At 43.3% G+C, this 24,346-nt stretch overlaps 1 protein-coding gene across 1 annotated transcript in view; it reads right to left on the reverse strand.

Annotated features, from left to right (window-relative positions):
- Nucleotides 1–16,684: 16,684 nt before the first annotated feature.
- The window catches only part of HSPH1 (heat shock protein family H (Hsp110) member 1), a 33,845-nt gene continuing 26,183 nt past the window's right edge, over nt 16,685–24,346 (reverse strand). Inside the window, exons 13-18 of the mRNA XM_075851691.1 lie at nt 23,825–23,956; nt 22,988–23,113; nt 22,776–22,883; nt 18,046–18,165; nt 17,767–17,928; nt 16,685–17,106 (exon numbers count right to left, since the gene is read on the reverse strand). Of these exons, the coding sequence (XP_075707806.1) occupies nt 16,906–17,106; nt 17,767–17,928; nt 18,046–18,165; nt 22,776–22,883; nt 22,988–23,113; nt 23,825–23,956 (849 nt within the window). The 3' untranslated portion in view covers nt 16,685–16,905. The remainder of the gene's footprint in view (nt 17,107–17,766; nt 17,929–18,045; nt 18,166–22,775; nt 22,884–22,987; nt 23,114–23,824; nt 23,957–24,346) is intronic.

Raw genomic sequence — 24,346 nt, forward strand, 5'->3', positions numbered from 1 at the left:
TATTTTTAAAAAACAAGCATTTTTGGCCAAGTTATGATCATTTTCGTATTTATGCAAATGAGGCTTGCAAAAGTACAACTGGGCGTGTTGAAAAGTAAAAGTACAACTGGGCGTGTATTATGTGCGTACATCGGGGCGTGTTTACTACTTTTACTAGCTGGGCGTTGTGTATAGAAGTGTCATCCACTTCTCTTCACAACGCCCAGCTTCTGGCAGTGCAGCACTGTGACGTCACTCACAGGTCCTGCATCGTGTCGGCACCAGAGGCTACAGATGATTCTGCAGCAGCATCGGCGTTTGCAGGTAAGTCGATGTAGCTACTTACCTGCAAATGCTGATGCTGCTGCAGAATCAACTGTAGCCTCTGGTGCCGACACGATGCAGGACCTGTGAGTGACGTCACAGTGCTGCACTGCCAGAAGCTGGGCATTGTGAAGAGAAGTGGATGACACTTCTATACACAACGCCCAGCTAGTAATAGTAGTAAACACGCCCCGATGTACGCACATAATACACGCCCAGTTGTACTTTTACTTTTCAACACGCCCAGTTGTACTTTTGCAAGCCTCATTTGCATAAATACGAAAATGGTCATAACTTGGCCAAAAATGCTCGTTTTTAAAAAATAAAAACGTTACTGTAATCTACATTGCAGCGCCGATCTGCTGCAATAGCAGATAGGGGCTGCAAAATCTGGTGACAGAGCCTCTTTAACGTCCGTGCTACGCGCGTGAAAATCACACGCGTCGTACGGACCTATGTTGGTCAATGGGGCCGTTCAGACATTCCGTGATTTTTACGCAGCGTGTGTCCGCTGCGTAAAACTCACGACATGTCCTATACTTGGCAGTTTTTCGCGAATCACACACCCATTGAAGTCAATGGGTGTGTGAAAATCACGTGATTTACGCAACAGTTGTTAGAGAAATGAAGGGAAAAATAAAACCACCTCCTCTATTTCTGTTTATTAACATAAAACAGAGTGTCATAACGATACCATATGCGCGAAAATCACGCAGCCACGCACCAAATACTAATGATACACGGAACTGCAACGCACAAAACGCTGCGTTTTTTGCGCGCGCAAAACACACACATCCGTGTGAATTTCACCTAAGGTTGTTGGACTGCTATTTTTTTGTACACTACTGTGAATCCAGAGCATGCTCTATACTACTGTATATAATTTACCCCCTGACACTGCCCCCCATATGGTATATTTCCCCCCATAACTGCCCCACACACAGTATAATGCCTCCATAGCTGCTACACACACACACACACACACACACACACACACTATACTGCCCCCACACAGCAGCAATAGTGCCAAATAAATATAATAAAACACAAATTCACCTAACTCCCTTCCCACGACGAGTGGAGGAGATCCCTCTGCTCCTCCGGTCTATGTGGCTCGGAGCAGACAGGTGTGATGACATCACTGCATTGCGGCTATCTGTTCCAATCCGTGAGGCAGTGTCATCAGACCTATCAGCATCGAGCTGTGAGAGGCCGGCGTTACAAAGTTAATGGTGGAGCAGGGAGGTGATGGCTCCCTGCTCTACCATTGAATTCAACTGTATCTGCGTCCTGAGGACGCAGATACAGTTGAAGCCGGGGAAAAAAAAAATCCGAAAAAACAAAATGCACAAGATGACGTTGGTTATCTGCGCTGAATTTTCGATTTATTTTCAACTAATTGCCCAGCCCTAAACTAACCTTCCCGTTGCCAGACCTCTGGCGTCATTGTAGACCTTCTTTATTTCTTGTATTGGACTGGGGATTAAAGATAAAGCTTCTTGATTTTCTAGGAAATGTATTCCTTTTCTCCTAAAACTCTCTATTCCTTGGTTTTTGAAAAACCTTTTGCTTTTTACTAAAAGGCCCCTTGGGAAATGGGAAACCCTTCTTCCTATCTGTTACCTTGAACAGGTAATCTAAGGTGGAACCAAAAAAGAGGTTATCAACACAGGGGACAGCACATAACCTACTTTTAGAGCACTGATCACCGTCGCATGATTTTAGCCAAAGGGCCCTATGGGCAGAATGTGACGAAGCGGCTGCTCTGGCAGATAATCTAACTATATCCGCCAATGTGTCAGCCAGAAAGGCAGTCCCTTTAGAAAAAGTGAGAAGGGAAGCTAGGACACTCTTTGGGCGTCTTCTCCTTAAGGTGAACCTCAAGCTGGCTTATCCAAATTTTTAGGGACCTAGCCACACATGTGGCTGCTATATTAGGTTTAGGGCTAGCTGAAGCAGTTTTGCAGGTTTTTTTAAAGATATAAGTCGGCTCTTTTCTCAAAAGGGTCTGCCAGGCAAGGCATGGCCTGGCTATGGCGCTGCAAAGATGTGCTTTGTGAGAGCTCCTGATCCCCAGCAGGCCCCGCACCCATATAATAGCTTCTGATAGCACTGTATCCTGCTCACATGCAGAGTAAAAGCAAGCTAAGACCAGACACTTGCCAGAGTTCCTGTCGGTCGCACATGTAGCAGCATTACCCGGTATTTTGCAGAAATACCTCAGCCTGACACTCGTAACATAGGATCCAACATGGTGAATGGCCACGCCTCGACACAGGCACCATTGCTGAGTGGGCCTCGCTCTCCTATACGGACCCTGGAATTTACGCCAGCACTCCTACGTGAAGTTTCATCATCTCCGGCTTCCCAACCTTCGGCCCTCGGCTCTGAACTTCTCATCCCTATAGCTACATATGGCCTCCATGCCCACCAAATCAGACATGGAAGGTTACATCACTCGTCTGGAGGCGTTGTGCAAGACGGAAATACGCGCGCTTAGAGATGATTTCTTACACCTCCATGCAAAGGTACATAGACGTTACCGCCCGAGACCTTAACACGCGACAGGCGTCCCAGCAGACACTGTTGGACCGACACTCACAACAGATACAAGCTCTTTTTGACATGGCAGACGATGCTGAAAATAGGAACAGACTAAACAATATTCGGATTTGGGGCCTTCCTGAAACCACTGGCACGGAAGATCTTATCCCCACATTACAGAGTGTATTTAATTCCTTTATGGACAAACCTTCAAAGAGTCCATTGGAAATTGATCGTGCACATCGCACTTTGGGACCTAAAAGCCAAGATCCTGAGAGGCCTCGGGATGTCGTTTGCCGGATCCACTTTTTTCAAATTACAGAGGAAATAATGTATAAAGCGTGCAATAAAGGGACGCTGGACTTTGATGGAGCAAAACTCCAACTCCTTACAGATCTGTTCAGAGCGACGCTGGCGAAAAGACGGGCCTTGAAGAGGAGGATCACTTACTCTTGGGGGTACCCCTTTCATCTGCAGATGAGGAAGGGTTCCTTGTTTGCCGTATTGAGTACCCCTGAAGACATGGAGGACTTTACCACCGCCCTGGACCTACCCACGGCTATCATCCAAGATTGGCCCTCACTACCCCCGTTACCTCAAAGAGCACCCAGACGCAGTGGAAGGAATTTTGCAGCTCCTACAGTGGCTAGATGCCAGCGGCTACAACACCCCCAGGATCCTGGCTTAGCAGAACCATAACCTCACCACCATCGGGATGTTAGCTTATACCGCTGACCTTTTTCTCTGAAAGATCATTTGGAGTGGCTCACCATTCGAAGTGCCTTGCAGCAGTCATTGATGTGTAGATGTCATGTAAGATAGGACATGGTCCCTGTTTTTGGGACTATTGTATGATTATACGTGTTGTCTAAAAAATTTACAGAAACGTTTTGTTTGATTGCACTTCGACCTTTGCCTTATCAGATGATTTCTTACTATGTCTTGCTATGTTTTATGCTAGGTTAACAGCTATATGAATACGTCCCCCTCGCACAACTATTTCTGTTTGACCTCTGAAGACGGGGTTGCATTTTACGATTTCTAACTGACACCTAGACCCTTGCACATACTTTTGCTGCCTATTAGGTTCTAGATCTGGTTCCGAGCTCACACATGTGCTTGGAGTTTGTGGTGTAATGTCAGGATAGCGAGACAGACAGGTGAGCCCTAATGTACCCACCACTCTGTCCCTGCCTACTTGCACAGCCCGTCCTAGGCGACGGCATACAACTGGGCGACGGTCCTTACACTCAATATGTGCACGACAGACAAACAAGACAAGGGAACACAAAAGCAAAGGAATGTGGGGCAGTTGCCCACGGCAACACAGTGAGCAACAGAGTAGTGGACGAGCCGAGTCAAACCAGGAGTGTACGTGGTAACAAATGCAGAGCAGGAGAATAGTCAGTCAAGCCAGGGTCAATATGAAGCAGAGGTCAATAGTAACAGCAGGAACACCAGAGCCAGGAAGCAGCAAATAAAGGTATAAGTGGACCAAGGGCGGGAGCTAGAACTGTCTGGCCAGGCTGCGATAGGCTCCCCCACTCCTCAGACTACCAGCCTGAGTAAAAGCAGATCGAGTCACTCTAGCAGACCTAGGAACAGATGCAGGCTGATTAACCACGGGCGTCGACACAGAAGCTGTGTCAGGCAAATCCTTCACAGTACCCCCCCCCCCTTTTATAAGCGGCCACTGGACCCTTCCTAGGTGGACCTGGCTTGTTGGGGAACTGAAGATGGAACTTCCTGAGTAATAACTCGGCGTGAACATCCCGGGCGGGTACCCAAGTCCTCTCCTCAGGCCCGTATCCTCTCCAATGGACCAGGTACTGGAGGGAGCCTTGGACCATCCTGCTGTCCACAATCTTGGCCACCTCGAATTCTACCCCTTCAGGGGTAAGAACAGGGACCGGAGGTTTCCTCGAGGTATCCAAGGACGGGGAGCAGGGTTTCAGGAGGGAGGCATGGAACACGTTGTGTATTTGAAAAGACGGGGGTAACTCCAGCCGGAAGGAGACAGGGTTAATTATCTCAATAACCTTGTACGGCCCTATATACTGAGGAGCAAATTTTTTGGATGGAACTTTAAGGCGCAATTTTTTTTAAGAAGACAGCCACACCCGATCCCTGACCACAGACAAGGGGTTAGCAGAATGTCTTTTATCTGCCTGAGTCTTTTGTATGTTCTGGGATGCCTCCAGGTTCTTCTGAACCTGGGCCCAGACTGTGCACAGTTTCAGATGAATGACATCTACCTCGGGATTGTTGGAACCACCAGGTGAAACGGAGGAGAACCGTGTATTAAATCCAAAATTTTAGAAAAAGGGGGAGACCCCTGACGAGTTACTGACCCGGTTATTGAGGGAAAATTCGGTGAGGGGAATGAAGGAGACCCAGTCATCTTGGCAGTCAGAGATAAAACACCTTAAATATTGTTCTAGAGACTGATTAGTCCTCTCGGTTTGGCCATTAGTTTCAGGATAGAAGGCCGAGGAGAAGGACAGATCAAACTCCAACTTCTTACAGGAAGCCCTCCTAAACAATGAAACAAACTGTACCCCTCTGTCAGAAACAATATTGACAGGAACCCCGTGGAGACGCAGGATGTGTTTGACAAACAAGGTAGCTAACGTCTTGGCATTGGGTAGTTTCTTGAGGGGCACAAAATGGCAGATCTTACTGAAGCGGTCTACTACAACCCACACCACCGTCTTGCCTTGGGATGGAGGCAGATCGGTGATAATATCCATGGAGATATGGGTCCAAGGTCTCTGGGGAATGGGCAAAGAACATAATAAGCCCGCTGGTCGGGACCAGGGAGTCTTGGACCTAGCACAAATTTCACAAGCGGCGATGTAAGCAACCCAGGCCACCAATAGGTTCTAGAAATGAGGTGCTTGGTACCCAGGATGCCTGGATGGCCAGATAATGCAGAGTCATGATTCTCCCTGAGTACCCTTAGCCGGAATTGCAGGGTATCAAACAGCTTGTTCTCAGGAAGGTTCTCGGGAGCTGAACCTTGATCAGCCCCAATTTCGGAGACTAAGTCAGAATCAATAGAGGATATGATTATACCCGGGGGCAAAACACAAGCAGGATCCTCCTCCGGAGTAGGGCTGGCCATGAAGCTATGCGACAGCGCATCAGCTTTAATATTTTTAGACCCAGCCCTATAGGTGACCACAAAGTTGAATCTAGTAAAAAACAACGCCCATCGAGCTTGTCTCGGATTTAACCTCCGGGCAGATTCTAGAAAAACCAGATTCTTGTGGTCGGTAAGGACCGTTACCTGGTGCCTAGCGCCCTCCAGGAAGTGGAGCCACTCTTCAAATGCCCATTTAATGGCTAAGAGTTCGCGGTTGCCAAAGTCGTAGTTACTCTCAGTGGGGGAGAACTTCCTGGAGAAGTAGGCACAGGGACGGAGATGGGTGAGAGACCTAGTACCCTGGGACAAGACAGCACCCACTCCCACCTCAGAGGCGTCAACCTCCACGATGAATGGCTCCATCTGGTTAGGCTGAATCAGCACTGGGACAGAGATAAAGCACCTCTTAAGAACCTCAAAAGCCTGAACCGCCTCCGGAGGCCAGTGGAGGAGATCGGCACCTTTGCGAGTAAGGTCCGTAAGAGGCTTAGCGATGACCGAGAAGTTAGCAATAAATCTACTAAAATAATTAGCAAACCCCAGGAAGCACTGTAAAGCCTTCAGGGAGGCAGGTCGGACCCATTCAGCCACAGCCTGAACCTTGGCAGGGTCCATGCGGAATTCGTTAGGAGTGAGGATTTGACCCAAAAATGGTATCTCCTGCAGCCCAAACACACACTTTTCGGTTTTAGCAAAGAGTTTGTTTTCCCGAAGGGCCTGGAGCACCTTCCTGACATGCTCAATGTGGGAGGACCAGTCCTTGGAAAACACAAGTATATCATCAAGGTACACTACAAGAAATACCCCCAGGTAGTCTCTTAAAACCTCATTTATTAAATTCTGGAAGACCGCGGGAGCATTACACAACCCAAAGGGCATGACGAGGTATTCGAAATGACCTTCGGGCGTGTTAAACGCAGTCTTCCACTCATCCCCTTCTCTAATTCAGGTAAGGTTGTAAGCCCCCCGAAGATCAAACTTAGAGAACCACTGGGCCCCCTGAACCTGATTGAAGAGATCAGGAATCAGAGGAAGGGGATATTGGTTCCTTACAGTGACCTTATTCATGTTTCGGTAATCGATGCACGGTCTAAGACCACCACCCTTCTTCCCTACGAAGAAGAAGCCAGCACCTACCGGAGAAGTAGAGGGACGAATGTAACCCTTGGCCAGGCTTTCCTGGATATATTCTCTCATGGCTTCACGTTCGGGACAAGAGAGATTAAATATCCTACCCTTAGGGAGTTTAGCACCTGGTACCAAATCGATAGCGCAATCGTACTCTCTTTGAGGAGGTAACTCTTCGGAGGCCTTTTTAGAAAAAGCATCAGCGAAGCCCTGAATAAACTCAGGTAGAGTGTTCACCTCCTCAGCGAGAGAAACCAAATTAATAGGAAACAGGACGTCATGCATTCATTACCCTATTTAGTAAGATCCCCGGTATTCCAGTTAAACGTGGGATTATGAATCTGCAACCAAGGAAAGCCTAAAACCAAATCGGACGATAATCCCTGCATCAACAACACCGAACACTGCTCCGAATGAATGGAGCCCACAATGAGTTCAAAAACAGGGGTATGCTGCGTAAAATAACCATTAGCAAGTGGGGTGGAGTCGATACCCACTACCGGGACAGGTTTAGGCAAATCAATCAATGGCATGGCTAGAGACATAGCAAATTCGACAGACATAATATTAGCAGAAGACCCTGAATCCACGAAGGCACTGCCGATGGCAGACCTACCGTAAAAAGGGACCTGAAAGGGAAACAAGATCTTATTAGGTTTCATGTATACGGGAAATACCTGCGCGCCAAAGCGACCTCCCCGATGGTGACTTAGGCACGGAAGTTTTCCGGCTGCTTATTCTTACGTCTAGGACAGTCGTTCACTTGATGCTTGCCATCCCCACAGTAGAAGCAGAGACCATTCTTCCGGCGGACCTCACTACGTTGTTGGGGAGACACGGAGGCCCCGAGTTGCATTGGTTCATTTGAGTTTTCCGTGGAAGAACGAAGCAATGGAGCCTCGGGGGCCATCATAGGGGAGCCAGAGGAGAATGCACAAAAACTTTCAAGTCGTCGCTCCCTGAGACGTCGGTCAAGACGTACCGCTAAAGCCATAACCTGATCTAGAGAGTCAGAAGAGGGATAACTAACTAACAGGTCTTTCAGAGTGTTCGACAGACCCAATCTAAACTGGCACCTCAAGGCAGGGTCATTAGCTATTTCCCTCATATATTTACTTTAGTTAATATATTCGCAGGATTGAATATCTTGGCTCGGGGTTTGGCTGGTGCAGAGCTTACCATAGACCAGTCAAACTCACCGTTAGGGTGTTGAAAAAGATAATACTTGAATTCTTCACCCCTGTATTTAGCTGTCAGGGGCTTACAACGTTTCTTAGACGTTGTCTTTTGTTTATTTGATTTTATAGTCTTTTTCTATCTTCTCCTTGCTCTACCTCTTCTCTTGAGGGATCTCTTGTCCCCATGTTCCTTAGCTCCTTAGTTTGGATATTACCGGGGGATCGCCCTCCCTTGACTGATTTTTCTTGCTGACTCTGCAGATCATTACATTATGGGACAGGGTAATGGTTAAGTCAGGCCAGGGGTCATGATGCCCCTCTTGATGATCCTGCTTTCCAAGACTGGTCCAGGTGATGATGGAGTTCTCACACCTCCCTTCTCTGGCCAAATTGAGGGAGACTTATAGGTCGCTAGGCTGGTTTGAATATACCCAGATTCACACCTCACTTGACGCTCGATGGCCGGAAGGGTTACCCCCTTTCAGTGCTACGCCTTTTGAAACAATTCTCCTACAATCCCGTGCTCCAACACAGGTAATTTTCACCCTCTATAGTGTCCTTTTAGGGGCCTACCTGACTCGCCGCTGGCTTATGTACGTTCTTGGGAGAGGGAATTGGGTGAAAATTTGTAAGAGGCGGAATGGTCAAAGATTTTTCTCCTGACTCACAAGATGCCTATGGCATGTCATGCCAAGGAGAAGAATTTTAAAATCTTGACCAGATGGTATTGATGTCCAGAAATCTTCAATTAAGCTTATCCTACAGTATCTGAATTGTGTTGGCGTTGTGACGCAGAGATTGGCAATATGCTACATGCTTGGTGGAGTTGCCCTGTTTTACAGTCATTTTGGAGAAGCTTGTTTGACATATACCATCAGCTTACTGGGATAACCGTTGCCACTACTCCTGAGTTGGCATTGCTCTCATTGATTCCTGGTTTTCTCTCCATGATAAAAAAGGATCTGCTTCTTTACTTTTTGACTGCAACCAGATCGGTCATTCCTAGGTATTGGAAATCTCATAACTGCCCACCTTTGAGTGAATGGGTCTCGGAGATGGATACTTTGAAATGCATGCAGTGTTTGACTGTGGAAAGCAGAGAGAGCAGTGAACAGACCCTACTTATTTGGTTTCCATGGTCGAATTTCAAGGAGAGCCCCAGATTTCCACAATTCCTGCAATAGACTTTAATGCGATACATTGAGAGAACTGTTACTTTATGCTGTCCCTGACATTAGAGAGATATGACACATCGGTAACATTTGACCCCTTTCCTTATATTTAACTAATTTCCAGATACCCACCCTTCTGCCCCCCCCCCCTCCTTTTTTTTTCTTTCTTTCTCTTTTCTATATGTGTATTTGTTTTTATAATTATAATATTGGTGCCATTGGGGGGAACAAAAAGAAAGAAGGTATGTAAGGGAGGGGGAAATATACATGAGGATCTCCGTCCCCCAGGCCGATAGGGAGTTTAGTGCAGGAGGTTCAAAAAGGGATGATATCTACGTGACAGATATGTGTATCATGAGTTCTGTTAGCCCAACTAGATAGTACGTCGAATCTGTAAATTTGTGCCACCTTGGATAGCCAAGTTTACAAGGAGGGTGGTTGAATCTGAAGCCAATAAAGCGGGATTACCGTTTTCGCTGCAGCATTTTGTGGCTGGTCAAGTTATATCTCGATGGTGTATATTACTTGGAAGATTTAGACAAGGCAATCATGTCAAAAGACAAGAACAAGTCAGTGTTAGTAAGTTGTCTAATCATGTCTCCAACTTGGTTCCGGAAAGAGGTTATAATGGGGCGGGACCACCAGATATGAGTGTACGTGCTACTGTCAGCTTTACATCTCCAGCAACTATTGGAGTCTGCCAGATTGCGTGTATGCAGGAACTCAGGGGTCTGATACCATCTGTATAGGAGTTTATTAGTGATTTTCCTGAAGGCGTATACAGGTGGAAAAACCATGTGAGTGTTTTAGAATAAATTTGGTTTTAAAATCAGAGAGGGGGTGCCTATTTATTTTTCCCAAGAGTCAAGAAAATGTGGCCTGGGAGACGAAGACCCTACCATAAAATTATTATACAAGTCCTGGTATTGGGAGTTTGTGCTAATATTATCTTTCAAAATCAGACAGGTCTCTGAGTGGTGCATAGAGACTCAAAAACTTGGAACATTAAACTGATAGTAGTGTAGGAATGTCAAATTCGTTCCAAGTAGGAGTTTGCGAAAATTTTGTTCATCAGGTATGGTAGGGGTGCTCAGGACATCGCTAACAGAGTGAAGAGCTTCCCATATATCTTAGTACGCCGTTACACTTGTTTTTAAGAGTTCAGGAAGGAGTCCCATTGGCATAAATGGTGAGGGAGAAGGCATTAGGGAAGGATGTAGGGAGTTCCAGACTTCGCAAATTCCCTTGACTAGGGGATCAAAAGAGGGTTTTCTGAATAGTTTAGGATCAGGTGACCAGAAGGTCTTGTGAAAAGGATTCCCCCACAGAAGTTTTCTCATGAGGGCTGTAGCCGGATCCTTACGAGGTTTGACCAGCTCTAACCATCTATTAAGCTGTATACAGATGTAGCCGTATTTACCTTAACATTTAACGCATTAAATAAACAATGGCTATAACTCTTATCTTGACTTTTCAATGGCTTTTGTTGTGTGATATCACGCTGCAGCAAGTTATCAGAATCAAGTTAAAGATGGCTACATCTGTAGCTCTGTAATATAGGTACATGTCTGGCAAACCCACACCTCCAGCTATTTTTTTTAGATATCAAGAGGGTGCGTGAGAGCCTTGGCCTCTTATGTTTCCATAGGAACTTATGAAAATCCCCCGCAAGGACTTAAAAAAGGACTGCTTATTGGGACCATCTGAAACATATATAAAATCTTAGGTAGAACATACGTTTTTAATAGTTTTTTCCTTCCCATCCAGGATAGAAGAGGAATATCATACTCCTTAATTAACTTAGTGACTTCAGAGAGAAGAGGTGTATAATTTAAGTGAAATAACTCAGAACAGTTGCTAGACAGGCGTATTCACAGGCATTTAATGGCGTTTTGTGACCATAAAAATGGGTATGCTGACTGCAGGTCATGCGCGTGTGTGTGTGTGTCACTCAAACCTTTCAAAAAGAGGACTCTGCCCACCGCGTCAGTATGGTAATGACCCCTTTGGAGGCGGAGGTCGAGTGACAGCTATGGAACCGCTTTGCTGAGTTGTGTCGGGGTATCTGGGAATTTTAAAATGTGTTTTTTGTTGAGAAGTGATTTGTGAATGTAATCTTTTTAGAAGCATAAAAATGTGATGTCTTTTATTTGGCGCATTCATCCCTTTAACATTAAAAGTAGTGACCGTGATATCTGCCATAAGAATGGTAATTTAGAAGGAGGGGGGTGTTGTCAGAGGTGCTGAGAAAATTTACAATTAGAATAGGGATAGGAGAAATGGAAGAAAATGGAGGATATAAGGAGCTTCAGTAACCGCGACCCACACATTTAATCAGCTACTACTGTTGTACTACCACCAGTAAGCCTCAGTGGACAAGGGCAAAAAGAATTTGTATACCGACACAGCCAGTAATGTGTGTGGATGTTGGGGGGTTCCTGATCAGAGTTGAATGTGTTTTAACGACCCATAATAAGGTGCACATAAAATCATCAACAGCCTAGTAACTATTGTATTTTTTAGGGACATAATTTCTAGTACACAATCCATGCAATTCTCAATAAGCAAGACATGCGTATACAGAAGGCAAAGAGGAGAGGAGAAACAGAAAGGAACAAACTGTTAATAAATCAAAGAGGCTTCAAAGAGGCCCGATGGTTACCCATGCCAGGGCTCGCTCTCATTAAACAGCTGAATTAGCTTATGCAAAATTTAATAAACGATAACTGTTAACTCTACATTCAGCATAAAGGCATAGAAATATTTAACATGCAAGCAAGAGAAAGAGGAAAAAAAACCAAAAACATTCAGTGATATTTAGGGCCAAGGTAACCATGGAACTCACGGCTCGGTGGATCTGGCGTAATCCATGGTAGACCCAAAGAGCCTTAATGCAAGATAGAAGGAGCGACAAATGCTGAAATCCTTCAAGGCAATTCTGGTTGGACTTTTGCCTGAGTCTTCTTAACCTTCGGTGATCTGGACTTTGTCACAGGTTTCCATGGCAAAGTAGATGAGAGAGAGGTAAAGTATCTCTCATCAGAGAAAGCATCCATGAGGGAACTGCGATGGGTTGTATATCCAAGATATGCCAGTCCTTTTCGAGATTTGCCAGAGTGTGGATGCTGACACGTCTGCCATCCGTCAGTACCACTATCCGAAAGGCTGTCTAGGCTGTTTGCTACCTCTGTCCTTGCCGGTTTTAACCAATTTCTCGACTAAACATAAGCGGTAAGGGCCGCTAACAACCCAGAATAGACGAAGCAGTAGTCTCAAGTGTCCATCTCTTGTAGCAGTCGGGCCACTGGTGCATCCACTCTTGGGGCCCTATCCCATTTTGCATAGTCCTCTACATCAAAGGGGTATTTCCCTTTGAGAGCTGTAAGGCCAAAACATTTCCTGACTTCTTGTCTGGGTTCTTCCATTCCCTTTTGTGGTGGAAGTCAATGGCTCAAAATATATTAGACTGAAATTTAGACGAGTGTTCAAACAGACACTCACGCCAGGCACTTTATCCAGCATCCTAATCAGTAGATTTCATACCGATATATAATAGAGAGAGGAGAAATAAGTAAATATGATGCTGCTGGTATGCTCAAAATACTTCTCTGGAGGTTTATTGCTAAACTCAATTATTATAATATCATTCAAATGGGGTGTAGACTTGAGGTTAACCAATCAGAGGCAATGTGACAATAATAAATAATAAGAATATTTCAAAGTACATAATTATAATTCTTGATTAAAATGCTGACATCAGGTAACACCTGGAGACAAGCATATAATGGGCAGTTGTTAGTGGTTTGTTCTCATGGGGGAATTTGTTGCAATAATGAGAAATAGTTGCACTTTATGTCTGGGCGTTCAGCAAAACCGCTACAATCGGTTATGAAGACCATATTATGAACAAATGAAGACAAGATATTTCTTTGAGACTATTATATAGACAAAAGGTCATTACAAACTGGAGAACACATATTTTAGTAACTCGGCATCCTGCTTGATAATTCAGAATGTCATTTCATACAAAGAATATAAGCAAATAAACCATCCTTCACACTTTAATAATTCCCCCTTTAAAAAAAAAAAAAAAAAAAAGGAATTTTAATTGCTGGCTTTTGAATTTTCTTAACAAAACAAACAAAACCATGTCCAAACACCCACCCCCCACAACAAATGTAATAGATCATTCACATGTATGCACTATAAGAGTTCTTTAACAATTGTTAATTATCCAAGGTACTACACTTATCATATAGAAACTTTGAAAACCGCTATGGCCGATATTAAATCAGATGCATATTCTTAATAAGCCTTAATATGAGCTAGAACTTCAAACATGTGGTCTGACACCGATCTGGCCTCTTTCACCTTGTCCAGATTCATGGTGGCTTTTACGGCCTTGAGGGTAAGGCCACACGGTGCGTCGTTCACACGGTTTTGTTGCGTTTGAAAACTGCATGCGGTCAACTGCATGCGTTTTTTGTCTCTGTAATGCTGCAGTTCTGTTGCGTTTTTAAAGGAAATAGTGATGGACATAGTTTTCACCCGTGTTGAAGTTTGTTAGGCGCTTCCTGTATATAGTTCATTACAATATATTGCAGAACTGTCAGCAAAAACCCAAGCAGTTCAGCAACAACTTTGGCAGCGCGGTCATTAATTGCATGCGGTCAGACATTATGAAGATGCAGTTAACTGCACAAAGAACGCATTGTACTATAATAGCAGCAGTCTGTCCATAACAAACAGTTCACCATTGACTTCTATTGAAAAATTACTTGCTGCAGTTTAAAAACGCAACATAAACACACCGTGGCCTTCCGCTGAATAAAAAAAAAAAAAAGGTCAGTATTCTCTGAAGGAAACTAGGCTTTCCCTGCCAAATCCTGTTCAGAGAGAAGTCAGTGAGAAAAAAAATAAAAAATTATCTTCCTGAATAAACTCAGTCTCTAGATGGCCCTGCAGAAGTATAGGGATGAGAGATTATGTTGTAAATTCTTAATGGAACTCAGCTTGCGATTTCATAATCTGCTCTATGTTTTTATGAAAGAAGGTGACTTATCCTCATCTTCCAAGGCAAAGTAGCTTCTAGTAAGAAGAGGGTAAGGGCTTTCTACACATCCAACACGGTTTTGTCTTGGCAATTTTCTTAGAACCCCTTGTGGCCGAATACATAAATAAAACAAAGGACCCAAGGAGAAGTTTGAGTAAAGAAAGAGACCGCTCAATCCCATCTTGACCACAGAATGGTACCGGACTGTAGCCTTTAGTGGATTCAGATAGGTCAGCGGGAACATCTACTGATTGACATCCTGCAGGTTGCCAGGAGGGATGAAGTTCTCCAGAACTAAATGCTGCCTGGATCTTCCCCATGGCTAATTTAGAACGCACCTGGCAACTCCTGGACGCCAAAACACCATTTAAAAGAAAAAAAAGATACACACACTGAAATCTTTTCCCTGTCCCGGCTTCCGGTCATGCCCCAAATGACATCAGATACCGGGCCTGCACAAGCAGCCCAGGACCATGTGCCTACTTCAGCAATCTGGAAGTCATGAATGGTATAGGGAGAAAGAAGAGACTGCTCCACCCAGCCACAGCAGCCTCCACAGCAAGTGGTGGTGAAAATGGAAGGAGCATGGGAGGGAAAAAAAAAAAAAGAGCAGATTCTGAAGGAGCGGCTCAACAGAGACTTATGCACAAAGGGACAAGAGCCCTAGGTAAGCAGGCCTTAGCCCCAGGCTGTAAAAAACTAAGAACTTTTGACCAAGTGGACGTTGTAAAGAGAAGTGTATGACGCTGACCAATCAGCGTCATACACTTCTCTACATTCATGTCCATTTGTACTCAGCACAGCGTGATCTAGCGAGATCATGCTGTGCTGTCGCATACACCCAAATTAACTTTACTGAGGTGTCTTGACAGTGAATAGACATCACCTTCAGCCAGGACGAGATGTCTATTCACAATCCTGACACTTCGGTTAAGTTTGTGTGGGACTTAATCGCTGCACAGCGTGATCTCGCGAGGCAATGTCTATTCACTGTCAAGACACTTCAGTAAAGTTAATGTGGGTGTATGTGACAGCACAGCATGATCTCGCAAGATCACGCTGTGCTGAGTACAAATGGACATGAATGGAGAGAAGTGTATGACGCTGATTGGTCAGTGTCATATACTCCTCTTTACAATGCCCACTTGGTCAAAAGTTAAAAAACGCCCAGTTGGGCATTAAGAAAGTAATTAGCATATATCTAAAATTGCTCATAACTTCCTCAAAAATGATTGTTTTTCAAAATAAAAAACAGTGTTCTCTACATTACATCGCCGATCAGATTATGTGGGAGACAGGGCACTTATATGGTGACAGAGCCTCTTTAAGTGCTCCCTCCAATGTTTTGCCAAATCTAAAAACACAAACACTGCCGTATTCTCAGTGCTTTCTAACGCCTAATGCACACGACTGTTGTGTGCTGGTCGAGTTCCGTCAGTAATCCGTGGACATGTCCTATCTTTCAACGGATCGGAGAATCGGGTCAGTTTTCACGGACCCAACTCAACCGCTAAAGTGAATGGGTCGGAGAAACCGATCGGGTGCCACTCGGATGCCGTGAAGAATGGCCTAAGTGGCACTCTGTCATGTGCAAATGCACTGAAGTTCATTGTACTCAGAAACCCATTATGAAGTTCACAATTCCACAGGAATTTATTTTTTTTCCCCCCTCCAAGTTATCAAGGCATTTCTTAAAGGCTATGGACACCTTTTTGGGCATTTTTTTTTTTTTAAATAAATAGGTCAGTGTGTTTATTGTAAGTTTGTAATTAGTCTTTATTAAAAAAAATTGTTTTACTTTTGGAGATACAGCTGTTCTGTATTCTCTATACCGAACAGCAGCATCTCTAGTTTTACACTGAATCCGTCAGTCCCCCAAGTTAGGAAGTTAGATGTGATCGATTACAGGTGGAACCTGCGTGCCCGCCGACACGGAATCTGGCAGTCCCATGGACCTCACAGGTTCAGTGTAAAACAAAATGATACAGCTGTTCTGTATAGATAATACAGAATTATCAAAAGTAGAAGACTAGTTACACTAAACACACGGACTAATCTATTTATTAAAAAAAAAAAAAAATAATCATAATAATAATACCCCAAAGTTGCCCATAGCCTTTAATCTAGTCCTGTGCAGAATAATAAAATAAAAAAAAACAAATTTAAAAAACAAACCAAAACTAAAAAGTTTTAATAAATAGTTCCTTAGACATTACTTGGTCCCATAGTACAGAAATAATGAAATATAGGGGAAGGGAGCAAAAAAACAAACAACCACTGAAGTAAATATTCATTTACAAGGAGGTTGAACACATAAAGAGCAAAGATCCAGCAGGAACAGATTCCAGCGAGTCCCTTTAACAGGAGATTTGGGGACAGGCTTCAATTCAAGTCCATATCAATGGTGTCCTTCTCATTTAGATGGCGGTCTCCATTCTGCTGAGCAGTAGGTACAGTTTTGTCCTCCTCAGCATTGTGGCCTTCATCATTGTGGTTCATACCATTTACTGGTTTATCAGATTTGGGCAATTCCATCTTAGGTTTTGGCTGTGTTACTATGCGGTGGCAGCTGCTTTCCAATGCCTAAATATAATAGAGACAACATTAATTGCTATGTGTCCTCATAAGCCCCTGATCATTCAACGTGCAATGGTACATTGGACTCTCAACCTCACTCAGTAGAGACAATTATGGTATTAAAGCATCCCTGCCAAGGGAAGACAATGGGAGTGCAGCAGTCACTTCGTTCCATAACCGTGAAGTGGTGGAAGTCCATGTCCAAAAACAAAATTGTAATGCACAAATATTAAGATTTACTTTAAAGCGACCCTATGGTCTAAGGACAAAACTATAAATATGACGATGTATATGGAGTACTAATACCGGGTCCCCTCCGGTTTTTCCTCTATGCTGTGGATCCGCAATTTTTTTTTTTTTTCCGTTGTCTCAAAATGGCCACAGCACTAAGACACTCCCTCTATTCACAAATTGGACAGAACTGCTCATCTGAGCAGTTCTATCCAATCCGAGAAAAGGGAGAGTCCCAGACTTGGTCAAAGAAGCGCTGCAGCCATTTTAAGACAGCACAGAGGGGCTCCCCTTTAAATGGATCCACGGCAGAGAGGAAGCAAGTAATCTTACTCCATATATTAAAAATGTTGTGCCGGGACCGCAGGGTCGCTTTAAGAATCACCAACATTGTTCAGTTTGGTCATTGCATAATTCTATTAAAGCATTACTTACAGAAAGCTGTGCTTTAATTTCATAGGCATATACAGCCGGGTTCTGATCCAATCGCTGCTTAGCTTGAACCTTAATTGCATTATTCATCCATTCCATGGTTTCCCGAACACATTTTTCTACTTTCTCCATGTCAGTAGCGCTGATGTGCCGATATGCCTCACTCTGTCAACAAACGGCAGAGAGAACAGATAAGAACATGTAAGAGTAGCCCCATCTTAGTTCCCATAGATAAATTAATACCAACACTTTAAACGCCTTACATGTGATCTTAACACGTACCTGGTTCTTGAATTCTTCTATAATCTTAATATAGTGCTGCAGCCTTTTGCCAAGTTCGTCAAACAATTTTGGCCGGATCTCTGCCTCTCTATAACGTTCATTAACTGGATTACCGTGTTTCTAAAAATGGAACAATACAGATGTAGAATCGAATAAATATTACATATGTTCATCATTTGAAGTTGCCTTAGTTGGGTTAATAAACGATTGCATGTAAACAAGTTTTTAACCAGACAGCAATGAATGGAGGATAAAGGAATTAAATGGGTTGCCCAGTAGAAAAAAAAAAAAAAAAAAGTCTGGCCTGTTCTCAGGATAGGCCATCAATAAGCGATCAGTAAGGGTCTGACTCTCAGCACCCCCGCCAATCAGTTGTTAGAAGAGGCCACGGCACTAAGACAAGTGCGGCTTCCCCTTAATTTCTTACATCACTCCATACTCCACACTACCGTCACATTCGTAGCAGCGGTGGACAGTATTGGAAGGAGTATTATGTGCAATGCCGTTGCGAATGTGACGGCATTGTGCAGTATGGAGTGGTGAGATATTAAGGAGAAAAAGCACTTGCTGGAGTGCCGCTGCCCCTTCAAAATAGTTGATCGGCAGGTGATGCCGAGAGTCAGACCGACAACAGTCAGATATTAAAGGCCTATACTAAGTATAGGCCACCAATTTTATTTCACCGGATAACCCCATTAAGCAGAAACCAAAAAACTTTAACCCCTTCCCACCACTTTGGACCTTCCTGAGAGCCTCATTTTGTAAATCTGACAAGCCCCTTTATGTGGCAATAACTTCCAAGTGATTCGGAGAATATCTTCTCGTGACACATTGGACTTGATGCTAGTTTTAAAATTTGGCCGTTACATTCAGTATTTAATTATGAAAAACACAAATTGTAGCAACATTTTTTTTTTACTAAATTTGCAGTTTTAGAAGTTTAAATGCATCTGCTTGTAAAACAGTTTGTAATACCACACAAAATAGTTACTAGTTAACATTTCCCATATGTCTACTTTAGATTGGCATCATTTTTTGAAAATCCTTTAAGGCTACATTCAGACGAGCACGTGCAACCTCGGACGTAAAAAACTGACTTTTTTTTTTACATCCGATGTGCACGCGTGTGGGACGCGTTTTCACGGATCTCTCAGACTAGAGTCAAAGGAATGCGTGAAAATGCCCAAAAATAAAATAAAAAAATAGGACAGGTTTTATTTTTCAACGGACCCTTCACACGCTCATTGAAACAACGGCCCCATTGAAATACACGTGTCCGTGTGATGGCCGTTGTTATAACAGCTGTCACACGGACGAGTTACATGCTCGTCTGAATGAGCCCTTATTTTTCTAGGACATTACAAAGCTTATAAATTTAGCAGCAGTTTCGTACATTTTCAAGAAAATGTCAAAAGCCTATTTTATCAGGGACCAGTTCAGTTCTGAAGTGGCTTTGAGGGGCACATACTTTACAAACCCCCATAAATCACCCTATTTTATTTTAACTGCACCCCTCAAAGTATTCAAAATCGCATTTGGAAAGTTTCTTAACCCTTTAGTCATTTCACAGGAACTAAAGTAAAGTGGAGGTGAAATTTACAAAAGAAATTCATTTGGATTGGTGGAGGTCCGAGCACGGAGACCCCCACCAATCGCTAGAACGAAGCAGCTGAAGATCTCGTGTGAGCGCTCAGCCGCTTCGTGTCTGTTCAGCTGTTTAAGGAAATAAATGTATCGGTGTACGGACTCAGTAGAAAGTCTATGAGCCCGTACTCCGATACATCGGCTTTCCGGAAAAATCCGAACAGAAATGAAGCGGCCGAGTGCTCACACGAGAGCTTCAGCTGCTTCGTTCTAGCGATTGGTGGGGGTCTCCGTGCTCGGACCCCCACCAATCCAAACTTCTGACATGTCACTATGACATGTCAGAAGTTTGTCGAATGTTTAGCTACACTTTAACTCATTTTTCCCTGTAACACAGAAGGCTTTACCAGAGGAAAATGTATTAAAAATGTACTACGCCCTGGTGTGCTAATGGACTGAAACACAGGCCTCAGAAGCACCTAGCAGATTTCGGGGCCTCCTTCTTTATTAGATTTTAGGCACCATGTCAGGTTTGAAGAGTTCTTGTGATGCCAAAACAAAGATAGTACCCCCCCCCCCAAAAAAAAATACCCCATTTTGGAAACTACACCCACAGAGAATTTATCTAGCTTAGTAGTAAGCATTTTGACCCCATAGGTGTTTCAAAGATTTTATTGGAATTGGGCTGCGAAAATGTAACATTTTAATTTTTTCCAATAAAATGTAGATTTTTTTTCTTTTCCACAAGGAATAAAAGGAGAAAAAGCACCCTACATTTGTAACAATTTCTCCCAAGTACAGCAATAGCCCATATGTGGTAATACACTGCTGTTTGGACACGTGGCAGGGCTCCGAAGGGAAGGAGCGCCATTTGACCTTTGGAGCTCATATTTAGCTGAAATAGTTTGCGGAGGCCATATCGCATTTGCAAAGCCCATAAAAGGCCAAAACAGTGGAAACCACCCACAAGTGACATCATTTGGGAAACTACACTCAAGGAATTTATCTAGGGGTATATAGAGCATTTAGACACTACAGATGTTTTTCAGAAATTAATACGCAGTAGATGATGCAAAGTGAAAGTTGCAATTTTTCCACTGATCTGCCATTTCACTGCTCAATACGTTGTGCCCAGCATGTGCCACTGGAGAAGCTTTCCCCATAAATGGTTAAGCAGGTTCTCCTGGGTATGACTATGCCAAATATATATGGACATAAAACTGCTGTTCCCTTAGAAGGGAAGAAGCAGCATTTGGAGCGTGGATTTTGAATGGTAGTCGTTTTGTTTGAGTATTACTGGTATTTTAGTTTAGAATGTGGGGCATATGTAATCTGTGCGGGTACATCAGGGCATAATAAGAGGGTATAAAAATGGTGTAAATAATACAATTATCCATGGATGTGTGGTACGCTGTGAAGCAATCACTTATGCGCAGGCCAGTGTCAACTGATAAACGGTGTCCTTTCTCATCACACTGCATCTTTTGGGGACTTTTCCTCCTTTGTAGTTTGGGAAATTTTGCTGGGAAAGTGTTGGCCTGGTATAACATGGGCGCCTTCGCTTACAGCAGATGTGTTATGTTCCTTCCCTTCCTAGTTCCCAAATACTAGGGCCCTGAACCTGAAGGAATGTTCCCCTCCGGCCTGTACATCAGTCTATTTTTTTTCAACATCGCATTTCTAGTCCTAGAACTTTTTAATTTTCAGTTGATGGAGCGGTGAGTGCTTATTTTTTATACGAGACAAGCTGTAGATGTAGATTTTATTGGCACCATTTTGTTACACATGACTTTTTGATCACTTTTTGAAAGAGGAAATGACCAAAAACAAGCAATTCTGGAATTGTGTTTTATTGGGGTTTTTTTCAGCATTCATTTTGAGCCATAAATTACATGTTACCTTTTTGTGCGGGTCGATAAGATTACGGCGATACCAAATTTATATAGTGGTTTTTTTTCATGTATTGCAGTTTTTGCACAATAAAATCACTTAAATTTATTTTTTTGTTTCCTGTGTTGCCATATTCTAAGACTCATAACTTTTTTTATTTTTGCGTGGACAAAACTGCGTTTGACTTTTTTTGCGGGTCGGGCTGTCATTTTTATTGGTACTATTTTGGGGTGAATGACTTTTTATTAAATTTTTTGGGGAGGAGAGGTGACCTAAAAACAGCGAGTCTGGCATTGCTTTTCATATTTTTTTTATGACGTTCACCGTGCGGGATAAATTACGTAATGGTTTGGGTCATTACAAAACGCAGTGATACAAGTCATGTATAGTTTTTTTTTACATTTTCCAAAAATAAAAAGACTTATTAAAAAGGGAAACAAAAGGCAAATTTGTTCTTTTTTAGCTTGAAACTAATTTTCTTACTACATTTTTTTTTGTCCCACTGGGGGACTTGATTGGTTGAAGCCCTGATCGCTATTATAATACACTGCACTACATACATAATGCAGTGTATTAGAGGGGTCAGTTATTCACTGACAGCAAGCCTATAGGTGGGTCCTCATAGGCTTCCGTAAAAGGCCATTTCTAGTTTTCCGGTTGCCATACCAACAGTCAGCACCCCAGCCCTTGCGTCTCTATTGAGTGCAGCATCTGAGGGGTTAAGTCAGCCGGATCGGAGACCAGCTCCGGGCTGTTACAGGACAGTGTCAGCTGTAATATACAGCTGACACCCGGCGGTGATGGTGCGGGCTACTGTAATTGTACTGCAGTTTGCGGGAACCCAACAGCACCGTATGTATATGGCGGATGTCGAGAAGGGGTTAAGACTCAAATACATTTTTCATAGAAGCAATTTACACAATTTCCAGAACATTTTCTGAGCAAGCCTAGTGCACTTGGTTATTGGTTAGTGCCCTTGTTGTTTTTATAAAGTATGAACATTTAGCAAAGGCAGTTGGTGATGGCTCCGCAAATCGCAAAAACATGACAGCTAGCCGACTGCCAATCTTAACAACCACAACGTGCAATATTACATATAAAAACTATCAACCTCTGAAAAGAGAAAACCTGAATAGAGTCTACTACGTAAAGAAACAAACTAGTTGCAACATAATTGGGCTCTCAGATAAGCTAGTCTTTTAATGTTTGAGAGATTTAAAACTAGTCTCAAAAAAATAAAATAAAAATAAATTTACCTTAAGCTCATCCAGCTTCTCCACATACACCTGTCTGGACTGATCCTCCCCATCTTCATACAACCAGTTCTCAGTTTCCGTTAATAGCTCTGAAAAACGACCTAGGTCCTAGGTAAAATTAACAATTCAGACATTTATGATACATTAGTCTGAACATGGGAAAGTTAATCTAAAGATATCAAAAGAAAAAAAAAAACAGAACATGAACTTACTTCATCCCTGATAAACTTGCCGTAGGGTCCAGAGAGCTTGTCTCTGTATTCATAGACATATTCCTCGACAGCATTCTTTGCATCATTCCGCTCTTTCTCTAGCTTGTCCTGAAGAATCATCTTTCCCTGCAATTTGGAAAATAGAGATTTCTAAGCATGTAGTTAAACAACAGTGCGAAAACAGGTGCAAACACAAACACGCTTTCTGTATATACCAAGCCGGTCGCAAGAAGCCAAGACTAACAAGTATAACGGCACATCCTTTCAGCAGCGTCTCAAAATAAGAAGTCGTCTAAGGCCTCACGCACCAGACTGTAGCCATGTGCATGAGGAGTGTCATTCACAGACCGTCCGCAATCAGGGACCGTGCACACACACAAGATGTGCCTTGACTTTCATGGAGCCCGGACCGCAGATGTGGCCCATAAAATGACTAGTCCTATTATTATTGCGGTCCAGGCTTTCCGGGCAATGCATGGACCGTGGAAACTACGGTCGTGTACATTGGCACATAGTACAGTATGTGTCCTGTACTATCTGCAATTGCGGTAAAGCATGGTCGAACGCATGAGGTCTCTATTCCCATATAAAAAAATAAATCTTTTTTTTTTTTTTTAAGGGGGCAAAAGAAAGGTTGGACCTCCCCTTCTGGAACGTGGCTCATGTTCCGTTTTCCCCGCCCCACAGCAGCGATCCAAGTATTGGAAGAAAGCAAGCAAGCTGAGACTAACTTCTACTACGGGGGTTCCCTAACAAGATTTACTTAAATTAGACTCAGAAGCTAAAAAACCAAAAAAAAACACTTCATATATAGACAGGTTTTAACCCCCTGCTTACCTCGTTCTCAATGTACATATTGAGCAGGTCTTTTCCCAGCTGCCACACAAAGTTTGCTTCAATGGGCACTTCGATGTTCTTTACTTTGATCTTTGGCTTCTTCGCCTCAGGCTTGTCACCCTTCTTTTCCACCTAAATAAAAATGTCAATACGTATTATTGGACCAAGAATCTTCTCAATATATAATTACTTAAATGTGAAAATACATCTCACAAAACACATCATTAACTGGAGACATCTTTTATAGGCCCTATAACAACTTGTGTCTGGCAGTCTTGTTTTCGAGTTCGGCCACTCCGGCTATACATGGGGGTAATAGTCATCTTAATTAAACGGCTGCTTTCATAGTGCAGGAGGCCAGGCACTGTTCTTTCTAAATCTCCTCTACAGTCGGATTTCCTATTTCTTGTTCGTTACATTGAGCGGCACAGACTATGGGTAATATGCTGTTGCCACTAGGCTTGATAGGATATACCCTGCCCACAGACACGGAGATATTCAGTCTTAGCTTAGTATCGTAGG

The sequence above is a fragment of the Rhinoderma darwinii genome, chromosome 2 (assembly GCF_050947455.1).
Source record: "Rhinoderma darwinii isolate aRhiDar2 chromosome 2, aRhiDar2.hap1, whole genome shotgun sequence".
In the NCBI taxonomy this organism is placed as follows: domain Eukaryota; kingdom Metazoa; phylum Chordata; class Amphibia; order Anura; family Rhinodermatidae; genus Rhinoderma; species Rhinoderma darwinii.